This window comes from Cebus imitator, unplaced genomic scaffold (assembly GCF_001604975.1).
Source record: "Cebus imitator isolate Cc_AM_T3 unplaced genomic scaffold, Cebus_imitator-1.0 Scaffold367, whole genome shotgun sequence".
Classification (NCBI taxonomy): Eukaryota; Metazoa; Chordata; class Mammalia; order Primates; family Cebidae; genus Cebus; species Cebus imitator.
The window spans coordinates 1,372,319-1,388,647 of record NW_016107682.1 but is presented as its reverse complement, the minus strand read 5'-3'; the positions used below and the strand labels follow the sequence as shown (position 1 = coordinate 1,388,647).

At 35.3% G+C, this 16,329-nt stretch overlaps 1 protein-coding gene across 7 annotated transcripts in view; it reads left to right on the top strand.

Annotated features, from left to right (window-relative positions):
- Positions 1-11,025, top strand: part of INTS13 (integrator complex subunit 13) — a 33,276-nt gene extending 22,251 nt beyond the window's left edge. For 6 of the 7 annotated variants that reach the window (XM_037730899.1, XM_017507038.2, XM_037730900.1 and 3 more), the window contains 7 exons: positions 72-250; positions 1,663-1,833; positions 2,114-2,268; positions 2,559-2,789; positions 4,922-5,061; positions 9,771-9,906; positions 10,669-11,025. In XM_037730899.1, the coding sequence (XP_037586827.1) occupies positions 72-250; positions 1,663-1,833; positions 2,114-2,268; positions 2,559-2,789; positions 4,922-5,061; positions 9,771-9,906; positions 10,669-10,708 (1,052 nt within the window). In that variant the 3' untranslated portion in view covers positions 10,709-11,025. The remainder of the gene's footprint in view (positions 1-71; positions 251-1,662; positions 1,834-2,113; positions 2,269-2,558; positions 2,790-4,921; positions 5,062-9,770; positions 9,907-10,668) is intronic. The other variant, XM_017507040.2, reaches the window with a different exon arrangement.
- Positions 11,026-16,329: the final 5,304 nt, after the last annotated feature.

The following is a 16,329-nucleotide window of genomic DNA, read 5'->3' as shown; positions in this document are numbered from 1 at the left end:
ATAAATCTTAAGGAAATAAATGAGAGCCCATTTGAGTTCCATTACTGATAGCGTAATCTTGCTTTTGACAGGTCGTTCTGTTTTATTGGAACAACCACGAAAATCAGGTTCTAAAGTCATTAGTCATATGCTTAGCAGCCATGGAGGAGAGATTTTTTTGCACGTCCTTAGCAGTTCTCGATCCATTCTAGAAGATCCACCTTCAATTAGTGAAGGATGTGGAGGAAGAGTTACAGACTACCGGATTACAGTAAGACTCTAATATCTATAAATTTTATATTTTGAATCTGTCATCATTCAGCAAGTATTTATCTAGTGTTCATTAAATGCTAAGATCTGTGAAAAAAGAGATCTGGAAGAATTTGATTTTTATTTTAATTAGGTGAATTTCCTGCAATATTTGCTTAAAAGTTCTATTTATCATTGTGTAATCTTATTATGTATTTAGTGTATACTGAGAAGTATCTGAATTGCAATTATATACTGGAATTGTAGGAAAGAATAAATTGATTTGAACTAATATTTTAGGTGGAACATAATTTCTGATAATTTAAATGGCAACCAGAAACCTGGAATATTTGGATTGCTGCTCCTTTGAAATAACATAAACTTTTGTATTATTGGGTGGAACATAAAAGGAAATTGTGTCCATTTTTGTTAGAAATTCTGTTTTTCTAATTTTGATTTTTCATTCTCCCTCCTCTCTTTCCTATTTGGTACTTCATAGCTGTTTACTTCTAGAGGTGGTTGTAAAAACTAAGTGTAATTTATGTATATGAATATGCTTTGTAAACCACAAAGTGTTATATACTGTAAGTAACTGTTTTTAATTAGGATTTTTTTGAAAACATAATTTTTAAATAAAGAGAAGCCTAATCAGTATTTGTTGTAGAAAAGTTGGAGAATATATATATCTTAGAAAAAGCACCCACATTTATAAATTACCTATAACTTCTTAATTCAAAGATAACTATTGTTAACATGTTTATGTTATGTCAAGGTAGTTTTTTTTGAGATGGAGTTTTGCTCTTGTTGCCCAGGTTAGAGTGCAATGGCGCAATCTTGGCTCACTGCAACCTCCGACTCCTGGGTTCACGCAATTCTCCTACCTCAGCTTCCTGAGTAGCTGGGATTACAGGCGCCTGCTACCACACCCAGCTACTTTTTGTATTTTTAGTAGAGATGGGGTTTCACTATGTTGGCTAGGCTGGTCTTGAACTCTTCACCTCAGGTGATCCACTCGTTTTGGCCTCCCAGAGTGCTGACATTACAGGTGTGAGCCTCCTCGCCCAGCCTCAAGGTAGTTTTTAAATAAACAAGTGGGTCTTCTAATGTGATTAACTCACTCTTTTATCTGTATGTGATAGAAAAGTTAAATTACAGAAGGGGAAAAAAGTGTTTCTTGATTGCTAAAAAAGGTTGGGGGAAACATACCATGAATGCATTTATGTTTGAGGCTTTCTTCATTTTCATTGCATAAAGGCTGATAGGTTTCAAGTTCAGAAAGGACAAAAAAGTAGTGGAGTTGAGTGACACTATTAGAGAAACTGTTTTGTTGCACATCACAGGACAGAAGACATCAGGGAAACAAGACTAGTACATGTAATCCATACTGAAACATTAGACAGAGTTTCTAATTTTATCTTATTTGGTTATCATTAGGATTTTGGTGAATTTATGAGGGAAAACAGATTAACTCCTTTTCTAGACCCCAGATACAAAATCGATGGAAGTCTTGAGGTCCCTTTGGAGCGAGCAAAAGATCAGTTAGAAAAACACACCCGTTACTGGCCTATGATCATTTCACAAACCACCATTTTTAACATGCAAGCGGTAAGTGTTAAGTAGTTTCAACTTTTCTTCTAGACTAGTTATATATTCTTTATAGAAAAAAATAAGAAAATTTGTAATTTATACCATTTCTTAAGCAAAAAATGAAATATATGAGCTTGTTAAAGTTAAAGAATTAATGATTAAAAATTAAAGTGATAGTTATGGATTTCTTCATCATGATAATCTTTAAAATCCTTTTTAAAATCAAGTTCTGCCTAGATGTTTTGATATTTATTTTTCAAGACAGATTTTCTTTTTTCTTTAAAAAAAAATCTAACAGGTAGTTCCATTAGCCAGTGTTATTGTGAAAGAATCTCTGACAGAAGAAGATGTGTTAAACTGTCAAAAAACAATATACAACTTAGTTGATATGGAAAGAAAAAATGATCCTCTACCTATTTCCACAGTTGGTACAAGAGGAAAAGGCCCTAAAAGGTAGATATTTTTCATACTTTCCTTACAGATCACATTTACTTGATATATATTGTTTCTTAGAATAACTTATTTCATATGTAAATTATACTTGAGGATGTGTATTTATACGTATATATGTTTGAGGTAAAATAATACACAATTATAGAAATGGATATATTATAGCTTAGAATTTTACTGTTAACTACTAATTAAGAGGAAAGAAATCTACATTTCATTATTTCTTTTTACTTTACCAGTAGCAAGTGACACTTCAATATTATTTAAAGAATATTTCCAAATCTTTATTGCAGAGATGAACAATACCGTATCATGTGGAATGAATTAGAAACCCTTGTCAGAGCCCATATCAACAACTCGGAGAAACATCAAAGAGTCTTGGAATGTCTGATGGCATGCAGGAGCAAACCCCCAGAAGAAGAAGAACGAAAGAAACGAGGAAGAAAGAGGGAAGACAAAGAGGACAAGTCAGAGAAAGCAGTGAAAGATTATGAACAGGAAAAATCTTGGCAAGACTCAGAGAGGTGACTTCTTGGCATTGATATGGAACCATGGTGCCTTTTGATATATCACATTCTGCACATAGCACTTTCAAACATTCACACCTGATTTAATAGTAATTCATTTAATACATGCTTATTCATTTTCATTACTGTAATTTTATCATTCTTAAAGTCTAGATCTTTCTTAGGTGTAAAAAATATGAATTTTTACTGTTAGGAGCAAAGTTTGTGTTAGTTTTTCCTGATTAACTTCTGAAAATCATAATACATGATATTTGGTATCAGTATGTGCTTTATGTGTTACGAATTTCAAAGACATAATTTTATTCCTCTGTCCACTAAATATTTATTGAATGCTTATGATGTACCAGGCATTTGGCACAAGATATCCCTACCCTGGAAGAACATACAGTATGATGGTAGCAACAGACAAGTTAGTGATTGCAGGCCAGTGTGATGGCTTCCACCTGTAATCCCAGCACTTTGGAAGGCTGAGGCAGGTGGATCACTTGAGGCCAGGAGTTTGAGACCAGCCTGGCCAACATGGCAAAAACCTGTCTCTACTTAAAAAAATACAAAAATTAGCTGGGTATGGGGGTGCATGACTGTAATCTCAGCTACTCAGGTGGCTGAGGCCCAAGAATCGCTTACCCAGAAGGCAGAGGTTGCTGTGAACTGAGTTTGCTCCACTGCACTCCAGCCTGGGCAACGGAGTAAGACTCTGTCTCAAACAAAAATGTGATTGCAGCAAAGTGTGGAAGAATGGACTGTATGCTCTTCTGTGCTCCCAGCAGGTCACGAGGTCAAGAGATCGAGACCATCCTGGCCAACATGATGAAACCCCGTCTCTACTAAAAATAAAAAAGTTAGCTGGGCGTGGTAGCGTGTGCCTGTAGTCCCAGCTACTTGGGAGGCTGAGGCAGGAGAATTGCTTGAACCCGGGAGGCGGAGGTTGCAGTGAGCCGAGATTGTGCCACTGCACTGCAGCCTGGCACCTGGCGACAGATCGAGACTCTGTCTCAAAAAAAAAAAAAAAAATTTTTATCATAAAAATTTTATTTTATTATAAAAATTTTTTATTATGCCTCTGCCTCCTGGGTTCAAGTGATTCTCATGCCTCAGCCTCTCAGGTAGCTGGGATTATAGATGTGCACCACCATGCCTGGCTAATTTTTTGTATTTTTAGGAGTGATGGAGTTTCACCATGTTGCCAAGGCTGGTCTCTATCTCCTGACCTCAGGTGATCCACCCATCTTGGCCTCCCAAAGTGCTTAGGATTACAGGCATGAGCCACTGTGACTGACCTAAAATAGATATTTTTATTATGGAAAATTTCCAACATATGTAGCAATAGAACAGATAGTCACTCATCATCTACCTTCAATGATTAACAATTCATAGCACATCTCATTTCATATATATATCTCCATCCACTACCTTCACCACTACCCCCATAGGAATATTTTGAAGCTAATTCTGGAAATCCTGTAATTTTATTCATTAATAATAGAATACCTTTATTCTCTTTGGCTTTAGAAGCTCATGTTTTCGTTATGGCTGCTGAGCTTTTGAAACAAAACTGGCTCACTGTAAAAGGGAAAAATTATTATTCAGATCCCACTGAGCTTTAAGTACACTCTTGCATATTTTGCAAGTGTTTTTGTTCTCTGATGAAACTCAGTACAAGCTTGGAGTTAAGTTTCTAATTTGAAGAAAATAAATACATTTGCACAATATATAGACTAGAAAATAAATGGAAATAAATTTATTAATCTTATTTGTAATTTGAAATACAGTATTATTTTGTCCATATCTTTAAAAATAAAAATTGTGCAGTTTCTTCTGAAGATCACATCATTTCCTACCTTTTAAATTTTAATTTCTTAAGTATTCTTCTATTTTTTAATATTTAACGGCTGACTGATTCCTGAATTATTGCATGATTATTATGAAGGAAAAGGGAAACTTGTATTTAATTCATTAATTTCTCTGACCTGGTTTTAGATTGAAGTTTTTGATTAGTACCTAAGTTTATTTTGTGAGATTAGCCATCTTTTATAAAGGTTGATATGCAAAGGTATTTTAATTATTGGACCATTTTTAGACTTCTAAAAATTTAAACTTTACATTTTCATTATTTGTCCCTCTAAAAGATTAAAAGGAATCTTAGAGCGTGGAAAAGAAGAATTGGCAGAAGCTGAGATTATAAAAGATTCGCCTGATTCCCCAGAACCTCCAAACAAAAAACCCCTTGTCGAAATGGATGAAACTCCGCAAGTGGAAAAATCAAAAGGTAAGGTACAGCTGTGGTAACTAGGTTTGTAAAAAGTTTTCCAATGAAGCTCTGTTTTATACAGTGTTATTTAACATCGTTGTGTATGTGAGGAAGAGTTCTTAAGTATTCATGGATGTTGTTTAGGAGATTCTCTGTTTACAGTCTGTATTAGTCCCTTTTCACACTGCTAATAAAGACATACCCAGGTGGGTAATTTATAAAGGAAAGAGGTTTAATTGACCCACAGTTCCAGGATGGCTGGGAGGCCTCTGGTAACTTACAGTCCTGGCAGAAGGGGAAGCAAACATGTCCTACTTCACATGGCAGCAGCAAGGAGAAGTGCAGAGCAAAGAGAGGGGAAGCCCCTTATAAAACCATCAGATCTCATGAGAACTCACACAGTATCACGAGAACAGCATGAAAGTAACGGCCCCCATGATTCAATTACCTCCCATTGGGTCCCTCTCATGACATGTGGGGATTGTGGGAACAATTCAAGATGAGATTTGGGTGGGGATACAGCCAAACCATATCAGAGCCTTAGAGAATGTAGGCAGTAAATATATTTGTCAGTGTTAAAAACAAAAACAAGTAGTGTCATACTTCCATTAACGAAGACTTTGGAAAATAAGCAAATAAAGTTTGTGTTTTAAGAAATTTTAAATATGTAAAAACTTGAATCTCTTTATGTTCCTGATACTATACTAACAGCTGGGTTATTGAATACAAACTCTTTGACCCTATACTCTTATTAAACTTAGGAAATAATGTAATATCACTCATTTATTGATATATTAAAATGTGTTTGAATCAGTTTCAGTGTAGGTATTATTATAAACAATATTTTTACCGTAAAGCCTCTTAATCTCTTACTTATAGGCTAAAAAGTTTAGTGTCCTCTTGAAGGAATTCTAGGCACCAAGAATATGATTTGGCTTTGGCAGCTCCTGAAATCATTCTAGGCCTTAGTTATCTTGAAGGCAAACTAGATTTAGTCTTTTTAGGTTACAAGGGAAATGATGTGCCATCATCAGACTATGTCTGCCACTATGCCTCTCCTAAGGTAGTAGGTCCAGCTTATGATTATTGGCAGCTCATCGTAGGGAGAAGGTAGGCTTGTTTGCTTTTTATATACTTGTTATAGTATATATATATATATATATATATATATATATATATATATATAGTAATACATGTTATATTCTTCAGTTCACTAGTTTCTTTGAAGCCAGAGATCACCCTTGGGGTGATCTTATTATATTTGCCTTTCAGGCATTTGTTAGAGGACCCAGAAAATAATAGGATTTAAATAGATGTTTGTTGATAAATTATTTCTCATATGACAAAATATACCACTGTTCATTAGGATGAGAAATTTAGGTCTACTCTAAACAATGTTTCAGCATTGCTTGGCAAATAGAACTCTAAGGAGTATTACTGAGGTAGAGATTGCAGTGAGCCAAGATCTTGCCATTGCACTCCAACCTGGGCGACAGAGTGAGACTCTGTCTCAAAAAAGAAAAAAAAAAGAGTAGTATTTATACTGGCAAAAATTGCAGGCAACTGAAAGTCATATTAGTAAGAAAATAACTGAATAATGGTGTGTCCATAGGGCGTTATTTATTTATTTATTTATTTATTGAGACAGAGTCCACTCCTGTTGCCAGGGTGGAGTGCAATGGCACAATCTCAGCTCACTGCAACCTCTGTCCTGAGTTCCAGTGATTCTCCTGCCTCAGCCTTTCAAGTAGCTGGGATTACAGGTGCCTGTGCATGTCCAGCTAATTTTTATATTGATAGAGTTTCACCATGTAGAGACAGGGTTTCACCATGTTGGCCAGACTAGTCTCAGACTCCTGACTTCAGGTGGGTGATTCACCTGCCTCAGCCTCCCAAAGTGCTGGGATTATAGGCGTGAGCCACTATGCCTGGCCCCTATAGGGTGATATTTATATAGCCCAATAATAATTATTGAATGAATGTGTAAATGAATAAGTTTTTTAAAAGTAGGCTACATAAACATATGTATTGTGATCTCAATTTTAAGTTTTCATACACACATACACTAACTTGTCACTTGGATGACATATCAGCTATCATTAAATTAAATGGATCCCTGATGCTTTTCACTCTAGAAATACTATATGGAATAGCCCATATGAGAAGCAACTTGATTGCACATTACTGCCTTTCCTTTAACTTTTTATTTGAGGCCGATAATTTGAAAAATGTTTGTTTCTTCTTTCATTCTATTTTATAACCTAAATGGCATGTCTCTTCTGATCAGCAATTTATCTGGGCCTTTTATTATACCTCAGTTTTATCTGCTTTGGAAAATGACTTTCCATGCCTCCCCAAAGTGAATTTTGTGCCTGCTGTATACACTGCACTTAAGGTTCGGCTGTTTCAAATGTGCCATCTAGATTGGGCAGACATCTGTTCAGCCCTCTTTGTATGATGCAGTAACAGAAAAACCAAAATAACATTTTGTGGATATAGGTTGGCGTTGAAAAAAGGACTAAAATTTTTATAGTTGTTAGAGCAGTGGCATTAGGATGATTTTATTTCCTCCTTTATTGTTTTCTAAATTTGTTCTCATGAACATGTATTTTATAATAAGACAAATAAGAGTTTTAAAAAATTATATACGATAATATTAGCTCTTTTTGATGTGCAGTTCTGTGGGTTTAGACAATGCATACCACCCCCAGAATCAGGGTACACAACAGTATATCACCCCAAAAGGTTTCCTTGTATTGACTCATTCTTTACTCCTTCTTCCCAATCCCTGGTAATTATTTATATGTTTTACCTTCCTATAATTGTGCTCCCTACCATTTTTCAGAATCTCTTATGAATGAAAGGAAATTTCATGTCACCTTTTGAGATTGGCTTTTTTCACATAATTTTACAAGAAACTGCCAACTTATTTTTTCAAAGTGGTGGCACCATTTTGCATTCCCACCACCAGTGTAGGAGAGTTCTAGGTGTTCTGCATCCTTGTCCACTTGCTATTGTCAAGGTTACTTTTGTTTTTGCTTTTTATCCTATAAGGTATGTAGTGGTATATCATTGGTGTTTTAATTTACATTTCTCTCATGATTAATGATGATGAAACTCTTTTCCTTTGCTTATTTGTTATCTATTTGTCTTCTTGGGTGAAAGGTCCATTAAAATATTTTGTACATTTTTAAATTGGATTGTTTGTTTTCTTATTAGTGGATTTTGAGAGTTCTTTATTCTGGATACAGGTTCTGTGTTGGACATTTGATTTGCAAATGTTTTCACCCATTCTATGGCTTGTTCTTCTCTTAACAATGACTTTTGCACATCAGAATCTTTTTATTTTGATGAAGTCAAATATAACCATTTTTGCTTTTATGATTATGCTTTAGGTATTACATGTTCGAAATCTAACCCAAGGTCACAAAGGCTGATTTTCTTTTAAGAGTTCTGTAATTTTAGATTTTACATTTAGGCCATGATCAATTTTTGAGTTACTTATTTTCTGTAAGGTATATAGATCAATATTAATCCTTTTGCATATAATGTCCTAAGGTTCCAGCAGCATTTATTGAAAAGACTATTTTTTCTTCATGGAAGTGTTGTATTTTTATCAGAAATTAGTTAACTGTGTATGTGGGAGTCTGCTTCTGGATTCTCTTTTATCTATTGGTTTATGTGGCCATCTTTCACCATCCAGTTCTATCACAGTCACTTCAAATTAAGTCTTTTAAAGAGGAAGTAAGAATCTAGGGCTGGGCGCGGTGGCTCAAGCCTGTAATCCCAGCACTCTGGGAGGCCGAGGCGGGTGGATCACGAGGTCAAGAGATCGAGACCATCCTGGTCAACATGGTGAAACCCCGTCTCTACTAAAAATACAAAAAATTAGCTGGGCATGGTGGCGCATGCCTGTAATCCCAGCTACTCAGGAGGCTGAGGCAGGAGAATTGCCTGAACCCAGGAGACAGAGGTTGCGGTGAGCCGAGATCGCGCCATTGCATTCCAGCCTGGGTAACGAGCGAAACTCCGTCTCAAAAAAAAAAAAAAAAAAAAAAAGAATCTTCTAACTATTCTTTTTTGAAATTGTTTTGGCTATTCTAATTATTTTGCCTTATCATATTGTGCAGGAAAGAGTTAACATAGCAGGCTTGAGACTATTATAATTTGAAAAGCCTGCTTGCAAGTTTGGTCCTTGGCTGGCATCTGGGAACTTGGCTTTTGAGATGTCCCCTAGATAATGAACTGAACACCTGCTTCCCTTCTGAAAGTCTGGAACTTCAGTTGTTGTGGTTAGGCAGAGAATATCTACCTGATCAGCCCCAGTAAAAACCCTGGAATCTACTCAAACAGGTTTTCCTGGCAGAAATATTGCACATATGTGGCTGCATTTTTGCCCATGGAGGTAGTATGCACTCTGCATAAGCCCTCACTGGAGAGAGAAAACATCGGAAGCCTGCAAATGGATTCTGCCAGTCTCCACCTCATGTGTTTCGTCTCTTACTGATCTGGCTATGTCTCCTTACTGTATTGCTGTAATCATTCTTAACCAGGAGTATAACTTTACATTTAGTCATTTGAATCCTTCCATCAATCATTGAGCTAGTGGTTGCTCTTAGGGACCCTGAAACACATACATTTTAGAATAAGAGGGAAGTTTGTTAAATTTATAAATTTGGAAGTAATAAATTATTTTTTTCTCTCTCTCCTTTTAAATATAACACCAGGGCCAGTGTCCTTATTATCCTTGTGGAGTAATAGAATCAATACTGCCAATTCCAGAAAACATCAGGAATTTGCTGGACGTTTGAACTCTGTTAATAACAGAGCTGAATTATATCAACATCTTAAAGAAGAAAATGGGTTTGTGTTATTTATTGTCAAAATTGGTTTTGTCAATTACCTGTATAGTACCTTAACAAACACTGCTTGTTTGTAATAATCAGGCATTTTTTATTACTAATATTATGAACTAACACATGTCACCCATAAGGAGAAAAAATTAACCTCTTTATTTCTTGCTTGTAAAGGCTTAATTATATTGGTTGTACCCCTGAAAGTATTTACTTCTTAGAGCATTTCTTTTCAATGCTTAGTAAACATTAAGAAAAATCATAGCATTTAGGATATAATACTGATTTCTATAACAGAGGGAAATGTTTTTCTATTAAGGAATATAATACTTAAGAATATTGATTATAATAAAATAAATCTCAGATCTAATTATTTTGATTTTTTTTTTCCAAAGAAATCCTTTTAAAAATGTATTGATGGAAATACATTTCTTTAGTGGAAAAGGAAATAAATTTTTGGCTAAATTGTAGAGATTTTTTTCCTTAGTTTTGTTTGGAAAGGGAGAGTGTGGTATAGTAAACAAACAAAAAACAGTGGCCTTTGACATGTAACCTTGGTAAAGTCACTTAATGTCTCAGGGCCTTAACTTTGTCTGTAAAATGAGGAAGTTGGCCTACCTAGAGGAACCCTAACTTTAGTCTTTTTCTAAAATGCTGATGTTCTGTTCTGTCAATATAATTTTCATGTGAAAGATAGATAATTAATGAGACAAAATGTGGATGGTTAATGAATGTTTCATTTTATCAACTCATTTTTTTCCTCCTATTTCAGGATGGAGACAACAGAAAATGGAAAAGCCAGCCGGCAGTGAAGAGTGACTTGAAGAACTAAATTTAGTATATTGCAAAAATATTTTGGGCGGAATTTGATATAAGTACTTTTACAGCAAGATTGTATAGTTATGTTGCCTGGACTGGTTTTTACATTTTTAAAATATTTCAACTATCGTTTTTGTACTCATTATAAAATTGGCACATAAGTCAAAAATATACATTTGAGATGATTTGTCCTCCCAAATTATACAAGTTTATTTTATGGTAAAAGGTGTTCTCTCTGGAAATGTTTTTAAAAAAAATTCTTAGGCTTCTCTTTGCCAAATAAAACTATTAAAATATTTGAAATGCAAAATATTGGAATGTTACTTTAGAAAAAAGGTATTATTCACTTAATAATTGAAAACAACCTATGGGAATTTTTTAAACTTTGATGAGAGTTTATGTAAGATTTGCAATACTTAATATAAAATCTTGCCTATTAAGCTGCATCATATATTGTGCTTTTCTAAAAAAGAACATTGTTTTTATTTTGTTTTAAATTATTTTGCATATGTGTTGTTATTCATTTAAAAGTAGAGTTTTCAGGTAGGTTGTATAATTTTATATTTACTAGTATTGGGTAGTTTTATTCTTTTTATTTTTCTGCTAAGTATTTTCCATTCATTTGCTTTTCTTATTTAAAGAGAAGTATAAAGGAAATTACTTCACAGATTTAGAAGAAAGGAAAGTTACTAGGTTGTTTTATCTCTGGAGAGAATCTTGGTCTCAGTTCTTAGAAATGTCATGGTTATATGTTATATGTTTCATGGGCCTTTTTCCTGTGCTGCTTCATCTAGAAGTTTGTTACAAAAGACAGGTTATTTCAATGTTAAACGCCAATTATTTGTTTGCCATTTTTTTCCTTGAGTGTTTATTAGAGAAAGGAAAAGCTCTTTATATAGACTCAATATTTTCTATTGAAAAAAAAAACAACTAGTATTTACACAGGGGTTCAGCAGCCTTTCAGGTCAGCCTGGTGAAATTGACATTGCTCACCTTTATCAACTCCTGTCTCATTCTCAGCCCTCTTCCCTAAACTAGAGGTACTTTCACTCCTCTCCACTGTGTTTAGATCAACACAAACCATACACAGGCAGGGCCAGGCCTAATGAGCATCTTAGACTTGCAGGGTTGAAGGAACTATAACCCAATCATATTTACTTTTGAATGGGCTCTGACCTTTTATTTTATTATTATTTAAGTTCTGGGGTACATGTACAGATTGTGCAGGATTGTTACATAGTATACATGTGCCATTGTGGTTTGCTGCATGCATCAATTCATCATCTACATTAGGTATTTCTCCTAATTATCCCTCCCCTAACCCCTCACTCCCTGACAGGCCCCACTGTGTGATGTTCCCCTCCCTGTGTCCATATGTTCTCATTGTTCAGCTCCCAATTATGAGTGAGAACATGTGGTGTTTGGTTTTCTGTTCCTGTGTTAGTTTGCTGAGAATGATGGTTTCCAGTTTCATTCATGTCCCTACAAAGACATGAACTCATTCTTTTTTATGGCTGCATAGTATTCCATGGTGTATATGTGCCACATTTTCTTTATCCAGTCTAACATTGATGAGCATTTGGGTTGGTTCCAAGTCTTTGCTATTGTGAATAGTGCTGCAATAAACATACATGTGCATGTGTCTTTATAGTAGAATGATTTCTAATCCTTTGGGTATATACCCAGTAATGGGATTGCTGGGTTAAATGGTATTTTTAGTTCTAGATCCTTGAGGCATTATCACACTGTCTTCCACAATGGTTGAACTAATTTACATTCCTACCAACAGTGTAAAAGTGTTCCTATTTCTCGACATCCTCTCCAGCATCTGTTGATTCCTGACTTTTTAATTATCACCATTCTAACTGGCATGAGATGGAGTTTAATGATCACCATTCTGACTGGTGTGAGATGGTATTTCATTGTGGTTTTGATTTGCATTTCTCTAATGACCAGTGTTGATGACCTTTTTCTCATATGTTTGTTGGCCGCATCGAAGTCTTCTTTTGAGAAGTGTCTGTTCATATCCTTCACCTACTTTTTGATGGCGTTTTTTTTTCTTGTCAATTTGCTTAAGTTCCTTGTACATATTAGGCCTTTGTCAGATGGATAGATTGCAAACATTTTCTCCTATTCTGTGGGTTGCCAGTTCACTCTGATGGTAGTTTCTTTTGCTGTGCAGAAGCTCTTTAATTAGATCCCATGTGTCGATTTTGGCTTTTGTTGCCATTGGTGTTTGAGTGCTTTTGGTGGTTGAGTCATGAAGTCTTTGCCCATGCCTATGTCCTGAATGGTATTGCCTAGGTTTTCTTCTAGGGTTTTAATATTTTTAGGTCTTACATTTAAGTCTTTAATTCATCTCAAGTTAATTTTTGTATAAGGTGTAAGGAAGGGGTCCAGTTTCAGTTTTCTGCATATGGCTAGCCAGTTTTCCCAACACCATTAATTAAATAGGGAATCCTTTCCCCATTGCTTGTGTTTGTTAAAGATCAGATGGTTATAGATGTGTGGTGTTATTAATGAGATCTCTGTTCTGTTCCATTGGTCTATATATCTGTTTTGGTACCAGTACCATGCTGTTTTTGTTACTGTAGCCTTGTAGTATAGTTTGAAGTGAGGTAAGCGTGATGCTTCCAGCTTTGTGCTTTTTGCTTAGGAGTGTCTTGGCTATATGGGCTTTCTTGGTTTCATATGAAATTTAAAGTAGTTTTTTCTAATTCTGTGAAGAAAGTCAATGGTAGCTTGATGGGAATAGCATTGAATCTATAAATTACTTTGGGCAGCATGGTCTTTTCACGATATTCTTCTATCCATGAGCATGAAAAGTTTTTCCATTTGTTTGTGTCCTCTCATTTTCTTGAGCAGTGGTTTGTAGTTCTTGAAGAGGTCCTTCACATCCCTTGTAAGTTGTATTCCTAGGTATTTTATTCTCTTTGTAGCAGTTGTAAATCAGAGTTCACTCATGATTTGGCTCTGTTTGTCTGTTATTGGTGTATAGGAATGCTTGTGATTTTTGCACATTTATTTTTCATCCTGATACTTTGCTGAAGTTGCCTATCAGTTTAAGGAGATTCTGGGCTCAGACTATGGGGTCTTCTAAATATACAATCATGTCATCGTCTCTCACTAGCAGGGTTCCTCACAGCTTCCCTCGGCTAGGGGAGAGAGTTCCCTGACCTTTCGCACTTCCCGGGTGAGGTGATGCCCCACTCTGCTTCACCTCGCCCTTTATGGGCTGCACCCACTGTCTAGCCAGTCCCAGTGAGATGAACTGGGTACCTCAGTTGGAAATCCAGAAAACATCCACCTGTGTTGTTCTCGTTGGGAGCTGTAGACCAGAGCTGTTCCTATTCAGACATCTTGCCCTGACCTTTTATGTCTTATTCTTATTATCCAGTTTTCATCTTGTTCTGTCCATTTTCTTCAGTTGGTGTCCCTGGTTTATTTCTTTATCTGGAGTTCTTTACTTCACAGCCCATCTTCAAAGACTGGGATCTTGTTTTACCTTGAATTTATGCTCCTTCCTTTTCCATGGTCTAAGGTCATGCTACTGGTTGACAGTGGTATCTACTTTTCAGCCTCCTTTTGTAGATAACTATTTATGAACTCCTGTTACTTTGCTCTACCAACTGGGAAACTATTTCTGAGGCTGCATTTAAAACTGTTCAGTAGCTTTCTATATAACTCCATGTTGTTGGTTGTTAGACTATCCAGCTAACAGTTCTACAGGCTTAACTAGATGTTCTTTGGGCACCCACTTCACCCTCCAGAGATGGTCCATATTGAGGATTTAACTAATCAAGAGAAGTGGACAAATGTAAATTAAGAAACATTTATTATTCATGGTTTTATTCCATTTTCTGCTGCTAAAACAATTATCACAGACTGGGTAAGTCCAAGATCAAGGGGCTACCCCTTGTGAAGGCCCTTGTGCTGTGTCATAACATGGCAGATTGTCAGGTGAGCACAAGAGACAGAGAGGAAATTGGGCCCAACTTCTTTTATCAGGAACTCACCCATGCGATAATTAACCCAGTCCTGTGATAATGGCATTAATGCATCCAGAATGAAGCTCTTATACACTGATTATCTCTTAAAGATCCCATCTCTTCATACTGTTACAATGGCAATGAAGTTTCAACTTGAGTTTTGATAAGAACATTGAAACCATAGCACCCATCTATACTGGAATCTTAAGTCCAGACTTAATGATTGTGGGAATCAAAAGTTACACTAACAGAGAATAGATGTACTTTCAATTATATTAAAACATTATACTGACTAAAAGTTCTTTTATTTTTGTAATTATAATGTAAAATTTTTACAACAAATCACATGGCATGTTTGACAAATGACTACACACAATCATAAATACAGTGAGATTTTACTCCAGAAAGTTCCAGTGTATTTGAATGTTGTTGAAAAATTGCCATATGAACATGTGCAGCCATCGTTGCAACTTGCATAGAATTATTAATATATACATTATTAATGCTTTGGGAAAGAATTAAGAATCAGCTTGAACAATACACAGCTTGGTTTTGGAGGACCATCAATTTGAATTCTTCAATACTGGCATTCTTTACAGTGAACTAAGGTGCTCTTATCTCAGGGCAAGACAATTTACAGTACTTAAGATTGTTTTATGAAGCACTGAGTTATTTGCTTTGTTATTTCTGGCACATTTAAATCAAAATCATTAGTATAATTTCACACATGTGAAGAGCAAAAGCATCGAAATGGTAATTTTGTTGCAGAGGTGCTGCTAAATGTGAGCAAATTTTAAAATTCCATATCATAAAGATTTGAAGCATTATACTCAATTTAGGAAATTCCAGGGTCTGAATTTATTCTTAAGAAATTTGATTTCATTGAGATCTCTATCTCAGTGATTAAAGTGGACATCTTAGATTGAATCATATGAAATTAGCATTTTTATATGTAAAGTATATTGAATATTGGCAATTTGTTATGGTTCAATATATGTCCTATCTGAATAGTCAATAGAAACTAAATTTAGTAGCTTCTGTATATTGAAACAAGCTCCTCCTAGAGAAAGGTACAAATTTAATTTAGTGTCTGATTAGAAACTCTCTTATTTGTAACATTTTAAATGAATTCCACAGCTGTTTTGAATCAATTGAAAGTGAAAAGACCCAAAGGAGAAAAGGTGATATTAACTGCCCCTGTAATTTCTTTCTTAGTAAGCAATGGAGTAGTAAACAATAAACTCTTTAGATTAGAAGATTAAAAAGAAAATATTGTCTTATTTTAAAATAGATAATCACCTTTAGTTTATGTACTTACCAAGTTCAAGAACAGGCCTTGGAAATCAAGTTTAAAGGGACAGAAGAGAAGAAGAAGGTCAAAGAGGTAGGAATAAAGAGCTGCAGAGATGTTCAGAAGACAGAATTAAGACAATGCATTTGAATATGCCAACCAAGATGCTGGTAATGACTTCCAAAAAGCCATTTCCATGGAATGGTGGGAATAGAAACAATTGCAGCAATTCACATGTTACATGAATGAAGTTAAAAGTAGAGGATGGTGAATATTGTCAGCTGTTTCAGAAATATGATAACAAAAATGCCCTTAGCTGTTATGGTAGCTTGGT